The sequence below is a fragment of the Chroicocephalus ridibundus genome, chromosome 3 (assembly GCF_963924245.1).
Source record: "Chroicocephalus ridibundus chromosome 3, bChrRid1.1, whole genome shotgun sequence".
Taxonomy (NCBI): Eukaryota; Metazoa; Chordata; class Aves; order Charadriiformes; family Laridae; genus Chroicocephalus; species Chroicocephalus ridibundus.
Window position 1 is genome coordinate 51,069,228 of NC_086286.1, and position 26,519 is coordinate 51,095,746.

Below are 26,519 nucleotides of genomic sequence, written 5' to 3' on the forward strand. Positions count from 1 at the left end.
CTGTGTGTTGGTGAATGGCAAGCATAGGTCTGAAGTGTGAAATTGTTCTGTGAGCAGGAGAGCTGATGTTTTAAAGCATATCAACCAAGAAAAATAGAGATAGGTAACCAATATGTGTGCATATTTGGACACAGAATGACCCTGGAGTAGCAGTTACCTTCTGTAAACTTGCACTCAACTTCACTTTGGACTAAATTTCATGTGTGAAGAAGCCCTGAGTCTGACATGGGGCAAAGCTGAGCATCAGGTCAAGGAATGATTCACGGTGTGTCTGGGATGGAGCTTGGCATGGGAACCGTATGCAAAGGGAGGAAAGGCCAAAGAGAAGCGCACGGATGAAAAATGCAAAAGGCAATGTTGGTTGCTTTGAGCAGAGGGCAAGGCAGGAGGAGGGAACAGTGATTGCAAGTGTAATCAGTATTGCATAGCCTTGAAGGCTGGGAGTAAAACTTGATAGAGAAGGGAAGTGCTGAAAGAAGAATGGACAAGGTGGTAGCTCACATACCTGCTGTGCAAGAAATCTGATTAAATCACTGCTTTAGAGCTGAGTGTCACAAAACATTGAAGTGCTCAGTTCTCTAGGACTAAGTATCGTAAGCAGGTTTTTCTTCCCTTAGGTGTGAAAGCATGTCACTTAGAAAATTCATCCAATTGTATAGCTTTTACATAGAGTCCTGTGCTGCCAGTGACTCTTGTATGCACATAATCATTCTGGCTAGGGGTGGGTCACCTCTTCCTTAGTGAGTCCTTCCCAGATAGAAGAACATGCTCAGAGCTTGCTTGCTTGAGAAAGGGGGCAGATCTGTGCCCAACTTCCCCTTCCAGCTGCATGTTCTTGGTGGCTGAGCAAATACTGCATTTAGGTTTGAGACTGTCAGGGTGCAGTCTCACATGGGGACCCATAATAAAACCGAGATGTGGTTTTGGGTCTTATCAGACCTGTGAACTACCTCCTTCCCTCCCAAAGCGTGTATATGCACACGCATGTGGGTATTGGTGTAGCACAGGTTTCAAAGCTCTCGATAAATCAGTAGTGAGTGGCCTGCTAGTGATGCCTTGTCAAGTAGAAGAAAATGAGTACTTAAATGACCTCCAGTTTCCCATTGTCCTTGTCTAGTGACATGGTACATCCTGGGCAGGGAGGGGAACACGGCCTGTTTGAGGAGTGTGGCACGCCTGCACTAAAAGGGTTTGAAGAATTATGGTGGCGATTAGTTTGATGGCGGTGATTAGTTTGTAGGAGAGCTCAGTAGTTGACTTCTGTCCCTTCCTCTTTGCTGCCGAGAAGGTAGCGCTGCACTGTCCCCCCTCAGGAAGGCTGCTCCTGCTAATCTGCATCGTCCAGCAGCGGTGTAATAAAATCCAGAGGTTCTGGCCCATTTTTGAGCTGGCTGCACCCTGGGCTGAGCTGAGGTTGTCTGTGTTGCTGTTGTTCTGCTCTCCCCATCTGCTCTTGCTCAGAGCTCCTGCCCCCACACCTCTGAGGGTGGGGGGGTTTGGGGGTTTTGTTTGTGGCTGTGGTTGTCTGTCTGTCTGTGCTCCTGGGGTGTTGCAATGGGGCAGGGGGAAATGAGGCTATAGGTGGGAGGAGATTTAGCGGGGGAATTTTCCAATCATAGTACACATCCATGCCTGCTTTCCCAGTGCTTCCTCAGTGCATGCACAGTGTTATGGGAGGCAAGGGTACTGGAAGGTCTGGTGTGGCATGGAAAGGGGCAAGAGCTTATGGGCCATTGGCGACAGCTTCAGAAGATGATGATGTTAATTGCTGTGTGACAGAAGTCAGCAGGGGACAGCTTTTCTGTGTGGCGCACAGAGCAACCTCATCTCTAACCCATGAGCTGTTTCCGTTCAAACTATACAATCTTGGGTTTGTTTGTGTACTTCTGTTCTTAGTTCTCCTGAATGAAAGTTTTCTTCTTTGTTTTTTCTCTTAACCTCTCTCAAAAAAAAAAAAAGTCTGCAAGAGAGTAGTATTTTTCACTTCTGTGATTACAAACACACTTTCTGTAAGAGCACCTATAAATAGCATGGTAGGTACTGCACAAAACTAGCATTTCAGCAGTGCTCCAAATTCTTACACAAAGATGCCAATAGATAGGAAACTTTTAATTCATGTCTTACTGAGCTGAGCCACTTTGCACTGTGAGGGAGGAAGAATGACATGTTGATTATTGTTCTGTGATAATAGCAATAATACAACTGAAAACAAAGCTTGTTATGTGGGGGTTTTTTTTGGTGTGGTACCCAAAAATATATTGGCCAATGTAAAGAAGGCAAATTGCTCCATCCAGGTGTGTGAGCCATCTGTAATGTTGGATTGGTTGTTTCTTTCAGGTCAAAGCCACTGGACAGGAGCTCTTTCAGCAAGTTTGTGATTTAGTGAAGATTAAAGAGCCTCACTTCTTTGGCCTCAGCATTGTTAAAAGTAAGCAAACTCAATGCACGGAGCAAATGACTTGGCAAACGTCCACAGACCTGCTTGTGTATTTACAGTGTGTGCATATATACACAGTGGCCGTGCCTGGGGGGAATTTGATTGTAATAAGGTCACAAAGTATGTAGATTATGTACAGGCTTCTCAGAGCTCTTTTGATCTCTGGTATGTGGGCAGACAAATTGGGAGAAGGGGGGGCTTTTGTTCTCCTCCTTTGTTCCACCTCTTTGTGGGGTTTTCTTTCCTGTAGCCAAGTTGCTAGCCAACATATTTGTCACTGAATTCAAAACTGTCACTAGCTGAACAGGAGGTGAATTTTAAAAGGACACAGGGGCTGAAAGTGTTAACTTATCTTCTGAAGTCACATACAAAGAATGTGGGACCAAGGGGAGGAAACTCAAAAGGTTTGAGGGGACTGAATGCGTGTGTGGGACATTGGGTTTTGAAATATCGCGTGTGAAATACAAAACTTATTAGTCCGTGGGTTGAAGTCCAGTCTGCTTGGTCATATGGCTTAGTATTGACCAGGGAACAGTGTAAGATGATGCCTTAAAGAAGCAAACTGATACGAGATATTACATTTCTAGGATGGTGCGTGCATTGGCACCCCCCCCCAACTCTTAGTAATTAGAAATGGATCTGTTGTCCTCCTCCTTATCCTGCCTTGCTGCATTTCCAAAAGCGTGGGAAGGTCTTTTCTTCCCTCCAAGAATTTTTCTCAAGTGTGTTATTATTTACTACTGCAACTCTAGATACTGCTTCATTGAAATGAGAATAGTCTTTTATGAGTCCTTCTGAATAAGGTTTCTTTTGCCTCCTTATGAATATGTGGGATAAAATAGTTTACTTGTCTCATTTCCTTTCTGCTCTCATTCTCTAAGAACTTTTGGTTTCTTTGAGCGCAGCACTCAAACTAAAACTGGAGTAAGCTAAGTTTATCTGCGTAAGGTTTGTAGTCTCCAAGAGATTCCATCAACATAACTAAACCGGTAACGAGCAAATACATCTGTGTGTTTAAACCAGTGCAGGTATTTTTGTTTTTTTTTTTATGTGAGGAAGACCTGAATGCGCTTAACCTTCTTCACAAATTGACTGGTCTCCTGTGAGTCTCCACCTCTGCCTCCTTTTTATAACACCAGTATTTGCCCATTCCACTTGCAGGATGTCTTGGGTGAAATTTGAGCTCCTGTCCTCCTCTGTAAGACAGTGCAATTTCATTCCCATTTTCTTTGAATTAGGTGCTCTTCTCCCATTCTCCTCATGTTTCTTTCACTTTTTTCCCCCTTCATATCTTTCTTCTTTCATGTTTTCTGTCCCCTGCTTTTTCCTTCCCTCTCACCTTTTGCATGAAGCACTTTCCTTCCCTCTGTCAAGCGCAGGGACTCTGGCCCCAAAATACCCTATTGTGGCAGATGCCTTTCAGCCTGTTGGAAATGCAGTATAACTGCCCCAACCCAAAGAGCATAATAAAGCTGTGCTGACTAGATCTTAAAGTATATTGCCCATAGCTTTAAACATAAACAATTTTCTTTTCGCTTCACAAAAGCATTCTTCCTTTTCAGAGAAGCTCATTCTTCGCAAAGCTCTTAGAAAAATGTCAAGGAAGAGTTACAGGAGCCCGGTAGCCTGAAGTAATCTCTCTCTTTTTTTTTGGTTTTGTTTTCCTGACTATTCCTTACTCATGCTTGCTGCAGCTCAGTTTGTAAAGCTGCTTAATTGAAGGCTCCTCATGCTTACCCCGGCTCCTCCTGACAGCCGTCTCCCTCCGCCACCCAGCCAAGTGTCAGGATTCGGGGTGAGGAGGAGATTTATTTTTGTTTGTGCCTCCGTTTAAGAAACTGTTGGGGCCGGACAACAGAGAAGTGTCAGCACGGAGTTTCTCAGCCTGAATGGCCACAGCCACCAGGAAGGCGGCAGCCAGCCTTCAAGAGAGGGAGCAAACCTGGTCTGTCTGTTATTGCTTCCTCCTGTCCCTACCTTTAGTCTGTGAAAGCCCAATAAGCTGCTGACTGGAGTCTTGTGCGATGAGTTTTAGAGTTTTCTTAATTTTATTTTGTTTTTAAAATAGCTCCAGGTTTATTACTGTAGAGCTCTAGCAAAGGAAGTCTTCTGGTTTTCTGTTCCCCAACTTGATTTCCCACTTCCACCCCCCTGTTTTGGCCAACAGACTGGTGATCATCTCCCTTGCTGCTGGTGGTAAGTGAGGTCTTGCTTCTGTTGCAAATGTAGCACTCTCTATCTCTGCCATTTGGAAGTAGCCTTTAAGGCATTGCCTCCTTTTCAGAGATTTTTGTTTTCATGGCAAGCTGTCATCTCAGGAAAGGGAAGCAGTCCAGTCAGGTTGTGGGTAGGCCTGGGTAAGTTCTGCAATGCCCAGGGGTGACTTGCGGGCACTTAGGTCAACTGCCTTGGCCGGGCAGCAGGTCGGTGTACGTCCTGCGGAGGCTGCGAGGGGAAGGTGTGAGGCTGGTCTGTGAGGCAAGGATGGGTTAGATGCCTGAAAACCAGAGTAAGCTTCTGCGTTTCACACCAAAGTATTCCTCTTCTGCGTCATGCTTTCACCTTTCTGTGCTGCAGCTCTAAGATATCATTTTTTTAAGAAACAACGGCCTGTTTTAATAAGGGTATATTTCCCTGTTTGTTAATGTGTATTTATTTTTGCCAATGATGTTCCGTATGCAGAACAAGGTATTCTAATCCACCTGCATCCATTACCTTGCTGCTAATTTGTCAACAAAACGCTGACTGTCAGCAGTGGCAGGAGAATGAAAATTAAGGGATTTCTGCAGAACTGTAACCAATCACACTGGGTGGATTATCTGGATTAGGAGCCCATTTGACCTGCAGACGTTGTACAGATAGACTAATGCTCAGTTGGTCTCGTAGTAAGTATGTGTGTGAGGGGGAGAGGTTGGGCTGCTTAATCATAAACAGAAGTTTAACCCCTAAGTGTGGCAGAAGTGAAAGCAGCACCACAGAGCACTGTGCAAACTGCAAGTCACGAATGCTGTGAGGTCTCAGCTCTAGGTCTTGGACTGTCTCTTCTAGCATTTGTTGCCTTCACTTCTGACTGTTACAGACGCTGAGGGCAAGCTTCAGGATTTAACTTAACAGTAACGGTGATAGAACAGAATTTTTCACCCCTTCTGAGCTTTTTTTATTCTCAAGGCGAAAACCCTTTCATCCAACTGTATTGGGGGAAAAAGGCTTGCATCTATAAGAAGAATCTGATCCCTTGAAAAGTTCAGGAGTGTATATTAATGGGAAGCCACACCAGCACAAAGCTTGGGACATGTTAGTCTTCTACTTTTGTCACAGATCATCAAGCAGGTTACACCATGTGTGCTACTGAAGTGTATTTTTTTCCTTATAGTTTGCTCAGTGAAAGACCCTGCAACCCTGCCAGGTTCAAGCTGCTCCATAGGCTTCAGCAGATGGGTCTTACATTGCAGCTCCTTCTGCAGGGTTAGCCTTATCTAGTGCCCTGCAGGAGGTTTCCCTCTTGTTATCAGAAAGTGTATGCAGCAATACAACTCGAGTCTTCTAAAACAAAACTGATTGTCAGCAGACAAAGAACAGCCAGGCCACCTTTGTTGTTAAAACCCAGATCCCTGTGATCCTGAATCTTGGGCTTCTCCTTTCTAGGAGCAAACCTTGCTTGACCCAAGCAGATGGAAGCCTTCGACTGGGAAGGAGCAAGCCTGCAGCTCCTACACCCTGCTGCGGTCTCTCTGTCTCGTCTTATCAGTTTGCCAGGCTGGCTTTCTAAAGCTTCAGCCCCCCTGCCTCGAGGATAGTCCTTCAGTTATTGCAGCTGTGGCTGTTCAGCTTGCAAGACCCATGCCTCCCAGTGCACACCTAGCAAGGAGCTTAGTGGTTAACTCTGCCAAGACCATTCTGTCTCTGTTTATCTCTTCTGCATCTGTGTATCCTCCAGTACTGAAGTTCATGGATGGACTATGCTACCATGTTATCTTTATATTATGTGGGTAACCATTATAACAAAGGATCTCTTAAGAAGACAGATGGCAAGAGAAGTTCTCCAAAATACCTTCTGATGATTTCTACTCCCCAGTCCTTCCCCACTACCCTGGCTTCTGCCTCTCTTCCCTTAAATCTGCTTGGATAGTTGCATCTCCCTTATGAATTTCTTCTGTATTCTAACTTAACATACAGCTCTATTGTACTGACTTTGATATCTCAAATGAGTTAAATGCAATGTAAGAAAAACATGTGCAGAAATGTGCCACCTAGAGGGAATTGCAAGGGTTCAGGTGTTCAAAAAGTATGTAATAACTCCTTGGAAGTACTTGCATGGTGTCTTCCTAGGAAGGCAACTTTTTGCCTGTACCTGCTGTCAGTTATTTCTCCTTCAGCATCAGTACAACATCCAGCCAAGTGCTCTCCTAATTGACAATGGCAAGGGGTTTGTTTGGTCCTGAATGAGCACTGCTAGAAATGGTTCTGCAGCTCCTCTTGCACAGAAGAATCCCCTGTGACACTGCCAAAAGTCTGAAGATCTTTGCCTGGGCATGCCTTGTTGCTAACTGTAAGGTGCCAACATAAAATTCCTGCAGTACCTATCTGATGTCAGGAATGACTGAGCCTTTATCTCAGTCTTCAGACCTCAACAGTTCCTAACGGCCACATGACCTTGGACTTCCTGATATTGCCTCCTTTCATTCTTCCATCCATATAACTTCTGTCCATTCCAAGTAAAGTAACCTCAGCCAGGACCTCCCTTGCTTTACTCCCAGCCTCTCTTGTGGTTCTTCTCTTCTTCACTTGGGCTATGTGTACGTACCAGCTAAAGCTAAAAACACAAGGTTATCCTGAACCAAGTTAGACTCCCTGTTAAACTAATCAACCAAGTACTGAACAGTGGACGAGGCTTCTTTCTGTTGGCTTGAAAGGTAACACCAGAAGCATCAAGAAGTTATGAAGAGGTGGTGGGAGCAGATGCCATGTGGATAATGATATTCCCGGGCCGCCAGCACTTGGAAGCCTGGGGAGTTCCACATGCAAAAGGAGTGTGTAGCCGGCTCTTCTTCAGTAAACAATGAAAACCCCCCCATGCTGGTATTCAGAGAAGCTAAACAGGTTATGTGAGGTCTACAGCATGTGTTGTGAGGTATTTTTGAGCACTGGTGGTTTTTGGTTTGTGGTTTTTTTTTTTTTTTCCTCCAAGCTTTAGCTCTCCCCTAATCCCAGCATCCCTGTGTTTGGCTCCTGGTCTTTTTCCTGTTCGCACTCAAGGGAAATAGTGGTGTTGCCATGAGGCTTCTTGAAGCATCTGGGAGAATTTAAGCGCTATAGCCAAGGATAATTTTTTCCCATCTCTTTAAGGCAGAAAATGCTTGCTATGTCCAAGTTCGGTTTTGCACTAATTCTTATTTTATTTGAATCCTAATCTTCTGGACTGTCTAAATAGTTATAATATTAAAATATACTTGATTCAACCAAAGGAGTTAATGGGATGTTCCTGGCTGCCAACGGGGCCTCTTGGTAGGACAGGACTTATTTCTGTGGAATTTCTCAGTGCTCCTAGCCCAAAATGGGCACAGGAGGAGAATAGGTTTTTGGAATTCACCATGACTTACCTTTTCTGCAGGGAACTTACCTTTCATAAAAAAACAAAATGGGGAGGCACTGGTTAATGCAAAATAATGGCTTTTAGTGTAACAATGACTCAGAACTGATTTGGCCCTGTATTACAGCCACAATTTTCTATTCCTGTTTTCCCTGCAGTGTAAATAATGCCTATTGTAAATCTGTATCACTCACTGGAACTGTGTCACTTTTATTCTGACTGGAGGCCTGGCCCATTATTTTTTTTGCAACAATGTGCGTCCTATATTTGCTTAAATATGTAAATGTGCTAAGGTAATTTGGCAGAATAGGAGCGCTGGAATGTTTGCATTTCTGGTGACTGCTTAATTTGAAGTGAGACTTTTACAGCATAAACTTTCCATTTCGTCTGAGGGCTCTTAAAAGCTGAAACTGGGAGAAATGTGTGAATTGTGTTACTGCAAACTAGCTGGCTGTCCAGATGTGTTTCTTGGGATTGTAGTGCAGTGCAGTGCACTGGTGTGTTGTGCCAGGTCGGGTATCTGTACACACTTACACAGGGAACCTTTTAAGAGAAGCTAACATGATATATTTTTACGCTCAATGGCAGCACTGAGATGAGATTTCATGAACACAGTGTCAGTAGCTGCAGGTGGATGGGTAGGTGTTTGTGTGCGTGCTTCTAAGCCAGCTTCTCAGTACCTTTCAGTTGTTGTCCTTCAGCTGAGCCCAGTGAAGCAATGACAGTTTGTACCTGCTGAGTATCCAGCCCTGTTTGGATCCACAGATCGGACATGTTCCACCCTGGAAAGGCGACCATCTGTGCATTTCTATACTGTCCTTTACAGCAGTGCTCTGAGGTGCTGCAATTTGGTGCCTTCATCTCTGCTAGAGATGCTTGTTTTCAAAGCAGAGACAGTTTTAGCATCTGGCAAAAGATCTCTTTAAGTTTTACCGCTAATCCAGTGTAAGGAAAAAAAAAATAATCCCACAACCCACGTAGGGCTGGGGAGGGAAATACCTCTTTTGTTTTTGTAGATGGAGCCTTACACTGCAGGTTGACATTCCAGTGATATTAACTTCATTAAGGCAGGAATGCAGTGCTGCATTCTTGCACAGGGGGGAGGAGAGGGAGGATGCTGGGCTGGGCTGGGGAGGAGCGGGACCCCCAGGGAAAGCTGATACATCGGGGTGTCCTCCTCCTTCAGCCTGGCTTATTCTTGTGGTTTATGTGCACCTCTCAGTAGGCATGATAACGACCTGGAGTCCTCAGGGTTGGCATCTGCGCCGTCCCAGAGTCATCCCTCTAACTTAACTAACGCGACAGAGATAAATAGAGGCTGCAGGTAACAAACTGCTCTGTCATCCTTTTTCCCTTTCTGTCCCAGTATCTGTGTGTAATGGGATGGCTCAGGGTATATCTCTGCGATTGCTGTTGACATCTTTCCCTTGTGTCTGAGGAATAATTCCTGGATTTCCCTAAATGCCTCTGGGCACAGGATTATTCCTGAACAAGAAGGGAAAACTGACCTCACAGCTTCTTACAGCCCTGTAGGTTTCCTACCCTCTTTACGAGATGGCAGCTAAACACCATGGTAGTGTCAGAACTGGTACAGGCTTTACCCAACACTGCTGTGCCATCAGCAGCAGCCCCAGTCCTGCCACAGGAGCCTGTAGTGGAGCGAGCACGCTGCCCTGGGACTGTCAAAGCCTGGGGAGGACTGTGTGCTATGCTCGTGTTATCTCACGCCTGTTGCTTGCTGTGCAGTTTCCTCCTAAATGAGCTTTTATTTACTTCTTTTTAAGAAAAGCTTTACAGAGAGGCGCTTATCAGCTTGGCAGCTGACAAGGGGCAGAGACAAGGCCAGGAGATGGACCCATCTCTCTCCCTGACTGGGACTTCTATCAACCTTTTCAAGGCAGCATTATCTGATCTTAATGGACTTAAGAGAAACAAGGGTTGGGGCCCGCATAGCCTCCCAGCCACCCTATCTTACAGGCGTAAGCGAAGAGGCAGGTACAAGATGCAGTCGCTGTGACGTTAAAACCTCTTCCTCGTCAATATAGCAAAACAACTTCTCTATCATCTTGTGTGCTACAGCACTTAAATTCCCACCGCTAAAATTTTCAGGATTTCTGTCCAGCAGTTCCAACGGTGCTGTTAAATACTGTTGCATATGTATGTGACATGTCAAGCAACATGTTAAACAGAAGTGTAATTATATTAAAATTACAACTGCAATCATTACAATGCAGGAAAGACCACAGAGATGAAAACAGGACTTTTTAGGGAATGTCCTCTTTATTTGTGTCCAGTGTTACAGGTATTTTACACAAGGCTTCCTGTTGGTGTGGTGTGTGGACCAATTCTGGCTAGCACCAGCTGTGGTTTCTCTCACTTGAGGTGGGAGCTGAAGGAGGTGGCGATAGGGGGTTGTTTTGCTTGTTTTGTAAAAGCTTGCAAAGGAGGTATTTGCTGTATCTGCCTCTGTAAGGAACTGGAATGCTCTGGGAGGATGGCTTCGAGGTGGCTCAGAGCTCTCTTGAATACCTGCTCTAACGCTGGCCTCTGCTAGTCCTTCATCTGCTGTACAGACACGAGTGCAGGCTCTCATTTGGTTGTAAATCTCCAGTAGAAAAATTTCACTTCTGTTCTCCCCTTCCTTTTTTTTTTTGTCTTTGACATCAGAAAGCAGAAGCCAAAGCTTGGAAGTCTGGGCAGGTCTTCAGGGGCAAATTGTGAAGGATTTTTTTTTCCTCTTTTTCCTTTTTCTTTTTTTTTTTTTTCTCCTCCCCTGCTCCTTTCATGTCTAAGGAACAAGCTCTTCAACTTGGCACTTCTGTCACCTGTCAAACACTTTCCTGGTAAGACCAAAGAGTAGAGGGACTGGTCGAGTGAATGTGCTCAGCTGGCATTGCTGCTGAAGCCTGAAACACCCATCAGGTCTTTTTTTTTAAGAGATTTTAGAAGACTCGGGGGGGGGGGGGGAATCTTTCACTGGCTGAGCTGTTTGGATTTGATAATTGGTAAGCAGTGTTACAAAACATTGGCTTTGAAAGCAGCACAAAGCTCTTTCAAGATGATGTGCTGTTCAGGCTGTCTCTTGTTCACCCTCACCTGGGTGGAGTGCAAGTCCTGGTCCTTTGAGGCAGGCCAGGTTTCCCTTCCCTTCATTCATCTTTTTGCTCTATGAAAGAAGTTGGGTGTGAGCAGGAGACGCCAGACCTTCTTTTGGGTTTGGTCCTCCTCCTTCTCACCATTTCAGAGGATCCCATTCATCTGTAGAGGATGAAACTTGTCAAATATCTAACTCTTTCCACTTGCTTATGCCACGTTGAACCATGGTTGCTACATGATGGCGGAGCGGGAGTTTGGGTAGGGCTTGCTTGTTTAATAATAAAAAAACTAAATCTCCTAAACTGACAGTACAATTAGCTTGGTAAGATGATGTTTCCCTTCTGTGAGTGGCGTCTTGCTTATAAAGCAAAAATTCTGCATTTCTGGCTAAGGTGTTTGGGAAACTTTAGCTCAGCATCTCTTGCATCAAGGTGTAGCTGACTTTCCTTCCATAGTGTCTGGAGTAGCACAGGTACTGAAGAGACTCAGTGCCCTCTCTTTTCCCTGCCCCATCTATTCCCTGGTCAGCTTTGTTTTAAAGTGTGTTGCTTGGAAACAAGTTGTACAGTCATCAAAGTATTTAATAAATAAGAATTTCTAATTCTTTAACATTAAAAGCTTTTTCCTCTTGTCTTTCAGATAATGAATATGTTTTTATAGACCTGGAGCAGAAGCTTAGCAAATACTTTTCAAAGGAATGGAAGAAAGACACCACCAAAGTAAGACAGATGTTTAATTTCAGAGGCTGCTGCTTTGGTATTGGACTACACAGTGAAACAAAGCTCTTAAACTAAGATCCATAAAGCGTTTCTTGAAGATGGCCTGCAGAATGCTGTTCAGTAGCAAGATGCAGTGACTTGTGCACAGCTGTACAATTAATTAAAAGAACTAAAATGTTCCCTTACACAACTTTACCTGAGCAATAGTAGCCACATGGTTGCTGCTTAGCTGCTGCAGGAGTGGAGAAGGTCAGTTGGTCAGTCTTCCTTTTGAACTTAGTCAAGCCCGTGAAGAGTCTGGAGACCTCATTGTTATCCTTAAGCAGAACAGCCTAAAATCACCTTTTGTGACTTGAACCTGATATGAAGGAGAGGGCTGGAGCTGTGACTCTCTCACAGTACGTGCAAAAGGGCAGTGGAGCAAAAGGAAGGATATTTTGTTTGAGAAGAGCCTTAGTTCTTTAAGGCTAGCCAGCCCTGTCAAGGGAGGGAAAAGCTGTGTGAAATAAAGACAAGCCTATGTAATTGTTTAGTGCCGGTCATTCAGGCACGATAATGCCTGTTTGTGTGTGTCATTTTAGAGGAGCCACGGTCTAGAACAAAGTGGAGTATGCAATTACATTCAGATATCTTAATTAACTCATTATGACTTTTTCCACCTTCCTTAAGGGTTTTGTTTTGCGGAGTAGGCACGCTTGCCATTGCTGCTGCTTAGAGAAGTTTGCAGATGACTCGTGAGGTTTGGGGATCTCTCTTATCACATACTGCGTCTCCCACACAAGTGAGGGTTACTTCAAAGAGAGCTGCCAGTCATGCGGAGGGCTGTGTGTCCAAAAGTGAGGGTTTCCCGAGGCAGATGTTTCTGGTCACCTCGGGATGGGGTACACTTTGTGGTCGCTTTGAGGCTGGATTCTTGCAACACTTTTTAAGTCAGGTTAAGTGTCAAACCTCTGGTGTGAGGTGAATCACCTTTTGGCTGAATGAGTTCCCATTGGCAGTACTAAAGTCAGAGAGGAGTTGGGCAATTGGACTGGGTTAGCAGACAAGGATTTCATTCCGATGAAGAGGTTTCAGGTGGAAAGCCCAGTCCAGCTGATAAAATAGGGTGACTATGAACAAGTTCCAGAAATAAGATGTAAATATTTGCATGATGATCAAGAAGTTGCTGTCTGTATCAGATGTGCAGGGCATGCCACGTACCTTGTCCCAGGGAGATGGGTCTGACCAGCAAAGCATTGGAACTGCCTGTGTGAGCAAAGTTACCTGTATGAACATTAAAGAGAGTGGCAAAGTAGGAAAGACTAGAGAATAAGCTAGTAAGATAAGATGTTCCTTTCCCAACCCCCCTTCTTTTTTTTTTTTTCTTTTTTTCTCCTGTTTAAACAAGCCTGTAAGTCTGAAAGGTAGGCTGTAGTTAAAACAACAACAGAACTCTTGCTGGCTTTCTTCTAACAGACATCTTCAGTGTGAAGCAGACATCAATGTCTCCTTTTGGTCTGTGGCTGCAGGAAAGTGTGAATAACTAAACATTAGCCCTGCCAAACAAAAGGCGAGGAGTTAATATCAGGCTGGTGCGCTTCAGCCTCGGGCAGTAAATGCTGAAGGCAGCAGCACGTGTGTCCCTGACGAGTGATGTGGTGCGGCGCAGAGATGTCTGGTTACTCCTAGGAGTGCCGGCGTGGCACGCTGCCCTGCTGCCTTGCCTGGCGCTTGGAGGGAGGCTGTGTTAAACTTGCTGTGTTCAGCGCTGATGCCTCTGTGGCGCTGCCAGGTGCTGAGCGAGGTAACTCTGGGCCAGGCTGAGCATCCCCAGGCTACGCTGGGACTCTTTTATACCTGCTCATCCCCCCCCTTATCCAAAATATTCTACCCTCCCTAGGATGTTTGGCCGTTCAGGTTGTCTAAATGTTTTATGATGCCTCATTGTTGTGAACCTCCAAGGCAGTCAGGTCGTCCCCCCTGAAAATTGCCAGAAGCTAAGAGTAGAAAATGAAGAGCAGTATGGGGAGTGAGCCTGGGAGAAGAGAATGTTACCACATGGGTTAGCAGGAATTTTGGATGCTGAATGTTATTTAACTTGTCTTCTGTTTCTGCTCTAGGGAACAGAGAAATTCAGCCCTCCTTTTGTTGCGTTCTTTAGAGTACAATACTACGTAGAAAATGGAAGAGTAATAAGGTAGGTTCCCTTCTGTGGTAGTTACTGTGCTTTGAATTATTCACTGTGTTCTTAAAAGGCAAGAAAAATAATGTTTCTTTGCTGAGCTCATCTCTGTGAGCTCACAGAAATAAGCTTAAAAAATCCACTTGATTTTTTTTTTAAAGACCTTCACGGACTTCCTTATCCAGCCATGAGTGTTCTCCCCCTGAATCACACTCCTTATCCCTAGGAAAATTGTGACTGCTTTTCCATCTGTGTTTAGAGAGCAGGTTGAATGACGACAGTAACAAAATATGTTCAATACACTTTTGCTTGCATCTTTTGTTGTATTGAAAGCATCAGATGAATATACGAAAAATAGCTACTTATACTCCAGAGCATGTGCTAATGATTTTGGATCTGGTTTTTGTATCTGAGTAGTGCTTTGTGCAGTCTGCTCCTGGAAATAGAATTTTGTAAATGGCCAAAAGGAATTACTTCATAAGTTAGACAGTTTTAAATTTGTAGTCCATTCACATGGAATATGGGCTACACTGAAAACACCACCACCCTCATCCATGGTACAGAACAAAGGATGAGGTAGTTAAAAATGAACAACTGACAGAGTTAATTTGCATCAGCACTTCTGGCGTGGCTGTGACCCTGGGGCAAGCCAAGGCTGGGATCATTTGGGTGGATTAAAATCTTTACCAAAATTTTGGCATTTGTTCTCATCTTGAACAAAGCTTGGTGGTTTTTTGTTTTTCTCACTCCACAGTCTTTTCATTTTGGATACAGGGGAGTCTTTCTTCTGGCGTCTGTTTGGCTGTTACGTGTCTTTTATTTAGTTTTGCTTTTAGGTACAAACGGAGATTGCATATCACTGTACCATGCTGATGTATATATCCTTTAGCGTTACAAGCAACTTTCCCTTGCACTAGTAATTTAATCGGAGAAGTTTGTGGAGCCATGCAGAGTTAGTTACATGGCCCCTTCAAACTATATGCACACATTTTTACGAGTGCGCTGTGGTGTCCAGCACCTCATCTATACATACCCATCAGCAGCCTGCTCCCTGTGAGCTCTTACAGTGTGGGGTGTGTGGGTTATCAATGCTACGTGATAGTTATGCCTTATCAGACTTTCCCTGTTTAACAGCTTGAGGAAGAAGACAAAAACAAGCCCAAGGCTCCTCTGTCTTTTGATCTACCTTGCAAGGAATTAACTGTTGAAAAGTACCTTGAGCCTAAGGCAAGGTGAAATGAAAAAGCAGTGCCAGGTTTAGAGGGGAAGGGAGGACAGGTGTGCAAGAAACAGGACTGAGAGTCAAGGGAGTTGACTCTCCTGACTGCTACAGGCTTTCCAGAGAAACAGAAGTGCTTGATGTAGTCAGTCTCCAAAACAGGTGTGATGTGATTTTTTTTTTTTTTCTTTCATCTACCTTCTGCCCTAACTTCTTAGATCTCATGCTTCTCAAGATAGAAGCTGCCATTTCCCATGTTTGTACAACACTTAGTGGGAGAAGATCTTGATCTTGGCTTGCTGTTCCCTACACACACGTAACTGTATCAAGGTGGCACTGGCACACACCAGGGATGTCAAAGTTTAATCCCTCCTCTCAGAAGGAAGATGTGTTTGAGGGACCTTATCTGAGCCTGAACTTTCTTTTCTTCAAGTAAATTTGCCTTTGTGTCTTGCAGCGATAAGGTGGCCCGGCAGCTCTACTACTGCCATCTCAAAGAGCAAGTACTTATGTCTCGGTGCAACCACAAAGAAGAAATCTACTTCTTGCTGGCTGCCTACAGCTTACAGGCAGACTTGGGCAACTACAGGGAGAAGGTCCATGCTGGCAAATATTTTGAACCTCAGGCTTATTTCCCGCAATGGGTAAGTTTTGGGTGATCTTTCTGTCAACAGATTGTCTGTGCAGCAGGAGCTATGTCAAGGTGGTACCCAGCTGTAGTCACGCAACTTCCCCAACTCCCACTGCAATGATCAGGCAGAGTGGTAGAGCATCATCCTGAATTTCCCTCAGGAGGTATCTGCTCTCTTTCCACTGGATGTAGGTGCCTGTTCCTCCTGGGCTCACTCATCGGTGAGGTGGGTGGTGTGTACCCGTCCTTGGTGAGGGAATGTGTTGGTGTCAGATTAATAACTCCAACAGTGCGTCTGTCTTCATTTAATTCTTCTATGGCTTAAAGGGTTTTGTGTTTGCAGTTGTACATCTGCATGATCTGCACAACCTAAGCTCTACAGAAAACCTCAGGGCTGTGAAGCCGAGTCTGATGCCCTTTTGTTCCTCTCTCTGTAATGCTTTCCTCCGGGATGGATAGACCCAAAGCCTACGGGGTAGTACTGCTGTGCAGTGCCTCTGGTGCTTGCTTTGGCATTAATCTCTGGCTCAACTGTGGTAAGAGAAAAGCGACAGGCCTGGAAATAGGTTTGCATGTTTGTTTACAAGCATGTGCACTTGGGTTTGTGCCCTTCAAGACTTACAAACAGCTTAGAAAGCCAAGAGGTAAAATGTCAAGAAAACTGTTGATAAACACTTTAGCATCCATAAAAATAGAAAGGGAAGCTAGCTTTGTTACAGACATGGCACTGCAATGTCTTCTGGAGTGGGATATCCCCTGCGACCTGGACAGACCCTCCTCTGCAACCTAAGATAGTTCTGGAGCCCCCTTCTCCTCTGTGACAGCGGATTTTAGCCCAGACCACGCCTTGGGGTAGCTGTCAAAAAGCCCAGATGCCTCTGGTAGTTGTCTGCTTGTCCCCAGGCGAGTCACGTCTTCCCTGAAGGAGGGAGCACTGAAGCACTGTCACCTGCTTTGGGAAGAAGGTTCAGAGCACTGACAGGGCTTGCATCAGGGAGGCAAGGCTGGTAGAGCCTCCTTTACACACAAGTCCCAGCCTGCCCACCTTGCTGTGCAGAAGTGCACCTTTCTCCTGGACAACAGGCCTTTATCCCATGCCGTTCCTTGCTATAGGGTGCCTGGCAGGAGGTAGCTAACAAAGGGCTGGCAAAGGTGAGTCTCATGCACGCCATTTCTGGGGCAGTTAAAATTCTTATCACAGACTATTGCTCATCTGGCAAACATTGCAAAGGCCAAGGCAAAGCGTGGCTCACCTGCGCTAAGCCACAACCCCAAGCAAGTATGTGGGTGATTTATTACATCATTACAAAGAGCAAAATCTGGCAGGCATGGGGACGCTTCTCTCCCTGCCCCCGGGCTCCCGTGGGGGGATACTGAGCGATCTCCTCCTCCAACACGATCTCTTCCTCCAACATATGCTTGAGATCATTTGGCCAAGGGCTGCCCCAAGCCTCGTGCTAGCGAGGAGAGGCGGTGCTGCCCCGGGGCGATCAGCCTAGCTTTGAACTGTGAAGCTGGCGTGTCTCTTTCTGCTGACATTGCGCAGCTGATGGCATCGATGTTGTCCTCCACCGAGCCCAGCCTTCCCCATGGGAGGGCAGCTAATCTGGCAAGGCATGTCAAGGAGGGCAGAGGTGTTACCAACAGAGTAAATGAGGGGCTTACTAAAAAAATGGAAGTGGGAACTGGGTGGTGATGGGGTCTGGTTGTCTTGAGCCAGGGCAGGTTGTTCCTGGCAAGATGTTCTTGGGTACCTGGTAGGATCTAGTTTTAAATGCCCCCAGTGGTGGGGGATTTTGTGAAGTAAATTCAGCCAACATCCCTCTTATCTGTCACTGCCACTCACAGCCTGGAAGGGGCCAGTCTGGCACAGGAGCTGGCCAGGCTGCCCTGTAGCCTTGTACAGAGAGGGCATATGGGCAAGCATGGGAACTGGGCACTCACAGGGCAAGAGCAAAAGGCCCAGTGTGGGTTTTTCTCCTGCTTAGCAAAGCCACGTGCTTGCCAACCACTCCTGACAGATAAAAAATACCTTGAGATAGTGTTATCAACCCCTTTGAGGATGGAAATGCTAAATAAGCCTAATGTGTAGTTTCTGGTCTTAAAAGGACCACCTAGCACTTCTGCAGTGTTTGGAGATGTTGCTGTTGATTGTGTTGGCATGCACAGCACTACTTGTTATCTGCCCATAAGCATTTATGGATGCCAAGAGTTATGAAAAGTAATTCCATACTTAAAAATGAAAAGATCTGACAGTCTGTAGTCTTGGTCTGTTATGATTTTGACATCTAGGATCTCTTTGGAGACATTGGTATCATCTGGGCTGCTTTGAGTGCTTATCCTCTGGGGAGGCAGAGGTGAACATAGACTAACATCTTGAGGGACCGTATAGAACTCCTCCACCTCCAGTCTCTGCTTTGCTGTTGATCATAGCTGCCTCCCATGGGGATCCCATGAAGAGTTGCTGACCTGTTTGTTTTCCTTGTGGTTTAGATAATTGCAAAGAGGGGGAGCGACTACATCTTGAAACATGCCCCAGAGATGCACCGAGAACAGCAAGGGCTGAGCGCTAAGGACGCGGTGCTGAAGTTCATTAAAGAGTCCTGCCTGCTGGAAGATGTGCCCGTCCACTTCTACAGGCTGCAGAAGGTTAAACAAAGAGCTTCTTACTTTTAACTTCTCTCCCGTCATTAATTGGGTGCACCGTTGCATTTTTTACTTTGTTTATTTGAGGGACGGTTGCCTCTGATTCAGAGAGGCCAAACAAATCTAAAACGTTCAGCCAATGAGGCCTGTCCCCACAAACAAATCTGTTGCCAATATACAGGTATAACTGGAATCTAGTTTTGTTCCTCAGCCAAGAGAGACTGGATGCAGAAATGGCAAAACTTAATTTCTGTCCCTGCCTGTCAGTAGACTCACACCAGGGAAATCACTGAGAAGCCTCTTTTTTTTTGTTGTTGTTGCAGTCCCTTGAAATGGTGACAAGAGGTTGGCCAGCTTTCACACAAATGGCATGTAATAACTGAAGGTGACAGTGAGTCATCCTGACGTTCTTACCCACCTCCTGCTTCAACCCTGTCAGAGTGGTTTGTGTTTTTTCAGCTGTATGTCAGCTTTTTGGATTGTTGCTTTTCCCTGAGTCTTAGACTACTTACTCAAGCCTGTTTAACAGAATGCGCTTCTTTTTAACATGCTAAGAGACTTTAGGTCTAGAAATAGGACTAAAGAGAAGTTTTGTGCTTCACTTGAGTGAGTGAAAGCTGCTTGGATCTTTTTTCCAAGTGGAGATACTCCACTTTGTCAGACTCATAATTAAACTTCTTAGTTGTTTGCGCTCAGTGGGAATTATGTCTGGGAGGTATCTGTGTCCTTTGACCAGATCTAGCAGCTCTAGTTACTGGAGAACTATGCATTTTCTGGAAGAAATAAGTTCCAATTTGGTCTGTAGTCCAGGCTTAGTTTCAGTTCGTTGTAAACCGTAGATACTCCCCCTACCTCTCCTTTGTCCTCTCTGTTTTGATTCTAATGCTGTTAATGATGCAGTCATAAGAGTGTTCGTTACACTTGAATGCCGTAAGAAATCCACCTGGCAGGACACGATGCAATTTATATCCGGAAGCACCAGGGCTGTGAAATTGGTTGCTCTTAATATCCAAATTCCTGTCTGACTTGAACTTGTATTTTATGCATTGCTAACTCCTTCATGTGTTGTTTGATCCACAATGTGCTCTTCTTCCTGCCGTGTGACACAATTATCTCATCTTGTGATGAGATATCCTCCTCCTAGGTGACACCTGGGTCACAAAGCTCCTGATCAAGCTAACAGGGGTGCCAGGTGAAGGTGTTGGTGCGCTGCCTGCCCTGAAATTTCGAAACCAGTCACTTTTGTCTTACGCCCTCCTCATGGCTGCTACTGAGGTTGGGAACTCTGAAAGAAAACACAGCACTGAGCCCTGTATCTCTCCTCCAGACCAATACTGATTTACAAAGCTTTTTGCCCTTAGGAGGCAGAAGCCATTTCTTAGTGGCTTTAAACCGGAGACCTGGATGGTACCGGGGCAAAGGGTGAGGTAATGTGATGGCATAAGGCTTGCATCTTGACAAGCCAGGTGAGGAGAGAAAGTTTTGATGTAAACTCTGAACTCTATGAGCCTATAAGTTTTTACCCCCAAATTTTCTTCCTCCTAGCAAGAAAAGTATGTGTACCCCTCCGGAATTCTGCCATGCCAGGACAGACTGAAAGAACTAGTTCATGATATCCTTCAAGCAAAGGAATCTCATTAGAGACTGAGTATGTCATACCAAGATACAGCATGAGGAAAAACAAGGCAGTATTCCAACCCAGCTGCAAGCATTTAAACACACCTGGTCTCAACACTGAGATCAAAAGGTTAGAAGGGAAGTCCCTGTAACTCTGGGTATTGATTAGCTCCCTCCTGGCCAAGGGACACTTAAGGTCCAGCAAGCCCCTGGATGGGAACAGCAGTGCTGTGGCAAGGAGAAGGGGACAGGTGTCCCTTCTGTTTCGAGCTGTCACCTGGAGAGGGAGAGTGGTGCACGTTCATGGGGACAGCAGAGACAGCGCGTGGCAGTATGAGAGGTTACAAGGTACCTCTGAGACCAGTAATTGTCCCTGCCCTCAAATCACTGAAGCTACAGGATTCCTCATCCAGAGCAGCTAGGGTGTTTGCTGGTGAAATGCTTGAGATGCCCAGCACGAGGGGGTTTTAGGTGTAGATATTTCAGGGGTCAATAAGGCAAGGTGCACTTTACAAACACAATAAAAACTAAATGAGCTGATGGCATCTGCCTGATGAGCAGTCCTGCTACCTCTCCTGCAGTAGGTGCCAGAACAAGAGCGTGGTCTTTGTAGATTAACCTTTGACTCCAGGCTCTTCTGTTCTTTTAGGATAAGAAGGAGGATCGCCCCACGGTTATCCTGGGCCTGACCCTGAGAGGAATGCACATCTATCAGGTAACAGACTGCTGTGAAAGCCTTCTGGTATAGCATTAACTTTGCCCAGCTCCCCTGTCCTCCCCCGCCACCGCAGCTCCTCTGCCTCCCCTGCGAGCACCAGGCTCCACATATCTCAAATTCTTGGTTGTTTGCAAATTCTTTGCACATCGCTGACTCCACCCTGTACCTGCCAGTCCCTGTGTCACTCCGAGTTTGATGTGTTGCAGGAGGTGAATCACGTTCGCCAGCTCCTCTACGACTTTCCCTGGTCGCACATCGGGAAGCTGGCGTTTCTGGTGAGTTTGATGGAATGGAGGCCATCTGGCAGCGGGCTGTCAACCTGGGACCCAGCAAAGCTGTTGGCCTGCTCGCACTGCCATGTCGTGTCTTGTCACTCATATGCACAAGACTGCAGCTATTTCTGGTAGCTGTGTGGCTGAAAACATGCTCTTGCTCGTTTGACTGGCATCTCCCCTCTTTATGCAGGGCAAAAAATTTGAGATCCAGCCGGATGGTTTGCCCTCTGCACGGAAACTGGTTTACTACACGGGCTGCCCCTTCAGGTCGCGGCACTTGCTGCAGCTCCTCAGCAACAGCCACCGGCTCTTTCTGAATATCCAGCCAGTGTTGAAGCAAATCCAAAAACTGGAGGAGGCTGAAGGTGAGTGACGGAAGAGCAGATGACTTCGGTAAGGGGAAGAGTACAGCATGCTAGGCTCTGCTATTGCTTCATGGTGTCTGCTCTCTTATCTAATTAATGGTGTTTCTGCCTTATCAGGAAGCTGGTGAGAGACACAGAGGTGTTAGATGCATTTCAAGTCCATTACTGGGAAGTGTTTATGGCTCCCGCATTGCTAGACTGATCAGAAAGTGTGCATGAGAGCAATAGAGGGGGAATATCTCCCTTGAAGTAAGAGGAGATCCTCACTCTCTGCGCTCCCGATTTCTGCACGTTTGACGCGTGCTTCTGAGTGGAAATAATTTTGAATAAAAAGCTTTCCACTGGGATAAGATCTTGTATTCAAGCAGCAGTACAAGTTTTGAGCCTGTGCCTTAATTTTTTAGTGCTCTTTACTAAACACTGCACACAATTTAGTCTATAGTGTCCAGCAGTTAAGAGCTAGGAGTCGCAGGTGCCAGAAACAGCCTGAGAGCAGATCAAGACTCCCAGAATTTGCCTTTTCTGATGGCGTCCCCTCTCTGTAGGAACAGTGATTTGAACTCTTGACAGTCTCTGGTATCCTTCCAGGCAAACTTCAGTCACTTCATCACCTCTCAGCTTGCTTCCTTCCATCTTCCAGCTTTGCAAGCTGGGTCTCCTACAATTTCTTAGCCTGCCTCTCTCTGGTGACTGTTTTAATGCATTACGTAAGTCTTCTTCCAGAGGATTGCTGTCCCCTTTCCTCTAGCCTTCTCATGAATGCTTTTTTTCCCCTACCTCTTTCCTGACTGCTGTTCCCTGCATTCTTCATTCACGCTTTCTCTTCTCTGGGGTTTGTAAGCCTTGTACCATTACCTTCAAGGTCAGCAGAAGTCAGCCAGCAATAGCTGGTCCTCTTGTCTGAGGACACAGGCTGACTCCTTCCAGGGAGAAGTCAGGAGGAAACTTATTTCTGGTTATTGCCCATCTCAATTAACTCTAAGGAGCTTACATCCATCTCTGAAGTGGTGATTGCTGGTTGTGGCGAGGCCCTTGGTCTCGTCTAGCTCGGGTATTTCTGTCTTTCCCTTCAGTGGGTTTATAGAAGTGGCCTTAAGGTGTGTGGGTGCAACCAGTGGCACATGCCAGTCACCTGCAGAAAGGCTCACTAAGCAAGGGCAAAAGGCCATAGGCTGTTTTGTGTCTACTACTGTCTCATGGGTTTTTTTTGGCCACCCTTAGCACACCTCTCTTTAGGTAACAGATACAAGCCATGGGAGAAATAATTATTAAATCATTAATAAGTGCCAGCCATTGGGATCCTGTTCTTGGCTATCTCCACACATTGGTGACTTTCAAGAATCAATCAGTGTACTCTTAAAGACTGAGCACTTAAGTTAGCGAAGTAATTCCCTCCCCCCCCCGCCTTTTTTTTTTAACCTTTCCTTCATTCTGGAAGCTACTATTTTCTGTATCATAACTGCCTCTACTTCAGGAGCTGCTGGGTTTACTGCAAGTATGACTGACTAATTCTTTTACAACCAGCTGGACATCCCAGTATCTGTTGGGCAAACAAAAGACAAAACTGTCCCTGTATTTGTTCGGTAGCTGCAGCAGTTGTTTCTTAATTGTCAGGTTGTGCCAGTCCCAGGACTTACTGGTTATTTTTGCTGCCCTTCCTTTGGTCTTGCTTTAAGTTCTCCCTGGTTTCCCTTGTCTGTCTTCTTCAGAGAAGAAGCGCTACCGGGAGTCCTATATCAGCGACACACTAGACATGGACCTGGACCCATGCGATAAGAACTCGCGTGGCAGTGGGAGCAGCGGGGGCAGCCGGAGGGATAACCGTCTCTCGCGCCAGTCCACAGGGAGTCACGGCAGCTCTCACACATCCGGCATCGAGGCTGACTCCAGGCACCGGGTGTCGGTGGAAATGTCAGTGGATGAGCCCTTCAGCATTGACCGGGTGCACAGGAAAGAGAAATCCTGCAGCTCAACCATCAGCTACGGTAGCTCTGGCATTGACAGTGGCAGCAAAGGGCGGGCTGAAGACGACTCTCAGGACGATGGTAAAGCATTTGGACATGGGGAGCAACTTCTAAGCCCGCTCTTGCCTTCTGCAGGAGAATGGGGATTAAGAGAATGTGAAGCAGCTTGGAGCAGAAGTGTAATGCTAACCCTTTTCCTGCCGCTCTCTTCTTCCTAGAGCTTGAGCTGGCAGTAGATGAGCCAGAGGAGGTGCCTGTAGATGAGCCTTTAGAGGGAGACCAGTTAGAGGAGGCCACTGTGGGAGAATCTGTTGAATCTCTTCCTCTAGATGCTGCTAGCTGCCAAGGTGAGATGGCTTTCTGCTACTGCTCAGTGCTTTTCTTCAGGCTCTAGCAACAGGAAGACATGTTTGGCAAGCCAGGCGTAATCTGAGAGATCTAAGACAGCTGTATCTTCTTCCAAACAGCTGTCAGTGCTACTTACTGTCCTACTGCAACAGGATCTGAAGTCAGCTCATCTAGAGGTTAAAGGCCAGCACCCTATATTGTACAGTGCTGCTCTCCTCTGTGCTCCTTGAGGTCTCCCTTCTCCAAATTTGCCAAGCTTATACTGAGTTAACAACAAAAAGATAACTGAGGTAAACCTTTTGTAGTGAAGGAATTTGCTTTGAAATCTTGTATATTGCAAAACAGCCAAGGGGTACAACCACAGATTAATGGGCTAGTCGCAGGAATTAATAGGCAAAGCTCTGTGGCTTGTGATACAGGGAATGCTAGACAATGGGGTCATACAGGAGCTGTCTGGCCTTACGACAATACAGCCTTTATAGCAAAGCAAGACAGGTGAATATGGGACAAGTTGGTGAGAAGCTGTTTTCTTGAGAGTTTTTAAACACTGATCCTTAAGGACAAAAAGGAGTACTCATGAGCAAAGCTCCCAGAATACTGAGGGTGCTTACTAATGTATACTTATATTTATAGGATACCACTGCTTGAATGTGGCCTGTGAGAACAACTTCCCTTTTCCCCAGACCACAAAACCTCAAACCTACAATGCTTTTCACTTCCTCCTTCTCCTTTGCAGCTATAAATCAGGAATCGCTGTCTGTGGTGCAAGTCACTCTAATAAAAATGAGAGGTCAGAGTGTGGAATCCCTTCACCAGGTAAAGCGGGGCGCTCGGCAGGAGGGACTGTGTGTGGGCATTGAACCCAGGGTCTAGTGTAATGGAGACAGCTGTAAATCAGGTGAACTCAATTGGTTTGCATTTGGCTGATTTTAAATGGTGTAACCAAAACCAGCTGTTGGCCAGCTACTGCTATCAGGAATAGGACACGAGCAGCGTTTGGGTCCAGAGTAGTATAGAGAGGTTTGGAGCAGTCTGCATGGAAATCTTGCAAGGCAGCTATCGTCTGCCTTAGGCTTCCAGACGGGAAATGGAAAATAAACCACTTGCAAATTTTCAGTGCAATATAGAGCCAAGACCATCCATGCAGTTTGGATCTGGGTTGCAAACTTGATCATCTTCCTGCTCCTGAAGCCAGAAGGAGCTCACATCAGAGCAAAACCAGATGCTCAAGCTCTAATTACTATCGTTTGTGCAATTATACTATGTGTGTGCGCTGAAGTCTTTGTTGTCAACATTTTCTCTTCTTCAGACCCTTGACAAAAGGCAACTATATAAGGTAAAATATGTCATATCAGAAGTTGTGCTTGGAAAAAGCTTATTAAAATGTCTTTTTAAGGCCAAACAATATTTCTTTTCAAAGTATAGCTGTACCCACTGGGGTAGAAATGTTGTGTGGTTTTCTTTTTTAAAAAAAAAAAGGCAAACACCCAAAAAAAAACCCCAACAACAAAAATCCACCAAGCCTGCACCATTTCTTCTCCCTCTAAATCCAAATTAGCCTTATCTGCTGAAAGAATTTTTAAAATCTGTTCATCGTTTTCCCCTTTACTTCTTGAACTTTACTGCACAAGGACTTTAATCACTTAGGACTTTTTTTTTTTCTGTATTCATGCTTCTTCCTGGACCCACTCAAAAGTGATAAGAAGTTTTTATTTATCAGCAAAATAGTCTGTAAAGTGCTACAGGAGATTTAAATAAAATCTGTGTTATTTTTTCCAAAACTGAAGACTGTGTGGTACAAATCATAATGAACTTATTCCTATATTTGAGTGAAATGACTTAAGAGTGCAAGGCAGGGAGTGGGTATCTTGCTTAAAGTAATGTTTTTAACATTAATGTTTTTACCAACACATGCTTATGCTATTAGTTGATCAGGAGGCATCTCTTTCATAAGAACGTTTCTGATCAACACAGTACTGTCTAAGCAATTGCAAAGACCTGGCTGCCACTTCTATGCATCAACTATTTGGTGCATGTTTAAAAAAAAAAAAACTAACCCCGAAACCTTCCTTGCAAGGCCATGCAACTAAACGCTGCAGGACTGGATTTCAGCATATGCCCTGTCTGGGAGCACAGCTGAGACAGTGCAGGATTTCCTCAGGGCAGTTTTTTAATTCCCATCCTGTGGAGGTGAGAGAAGTGATGCTGGGAGGAAGTTTACCATGTTGCCAGCAGAAGTATTTTGCTTTAAAAGTGATGTTACTGAAATCAGCCTTAATATTGTCATTTAAAAGCTGATTATGAAGAGACAGAGCAAGAAAAATCAGGTGGGGAATTTGGAAATGTCTCACAGTCTGTAACTCTTCCAAAGAGGCCGAGTCACTACAGCTCGTGTAGCAAGACACTGCCTCTGGGAATTACTGCTGGTTTGCTGCTCCTGTTTTCTTTATTGCTGAACAGTGCTATGTAGATGAAACTCTGTGTTGCACTTAGTGAATTTTGGACACCATAACCCATTAGTTTGCATGGTTGCCTTCTGAACCCTCCCTTCAGCTCATGAGACTTTCACTAACTCAGTGCGTTCAAGCAGTTAATTTTTTGTTACATGCACTTTGTCCATTTGAGGATGACTGCACGGATCTGCCAAGAAGTGTCAGGTCATTCAGGTGTCAATACCTGTCAGGTGTTTCGTCCATGGTACTGGATGCTGAGAACACAGCGCAGAGAGATCAG

The 26,519-nt window shown here is 45.4% G+C and overlaps 1 protein-coding gene across 2 annotated transcripts in view; it reads left to right on the forward strand.

Annotated features, from left to right (window-relative positions):
- The window catches only part of FRMD1 (FERM domain containing 1), a 44,015-nt gene that overhangs the window by 13,947 nt on the left and 3,549 nt on the right, over positions 1-26,519 (forward strand). The window contains exons 3-13 of one of the 2 annotated variants that reach the window (XM_063329122.1): positions 2,338-2,428; positions 11,763-11,842; positions 13,942-14,018; positions 15,680-15,866; positions 18,347-18,502; positions 20,766-20,831; positions 21,041-21,109; positions 21,300-21,474; positions 23,184-23,519; positions 23,657-23,785; positions 24,523-24,602. In XM_063329122.1, coding sequence (XP_063185192.1) covers positions 2,338-2,428; positions 11,763-11,842; positions 13,942-14,018; positions 15,680-15,866; positions 18,347-18,502; positions 20,766-20,831; positions 21,041-21,109; positions 21,300-21,474; positions 23,184-23,519; positions 23,657-23,785; positions 24,523-24,602 — 1,446 coding nt within the window. The remainder of the gene's footprint in view (positions 1-2,337; positions 2,429-11,762; positions 11,843-13,941; positions 14,019-15,679; positions 15,867-18,346; positions 18,503-20,765; positions 20,832-21,040; positions 21,110-21,299; positions 21,475-23,183; positions 23,520-23,656; positions 23,786-24,522; positions 24,603-26,519) is intronic. The other variant, XM_063329123.1, reaches the window with a different exon arrangement.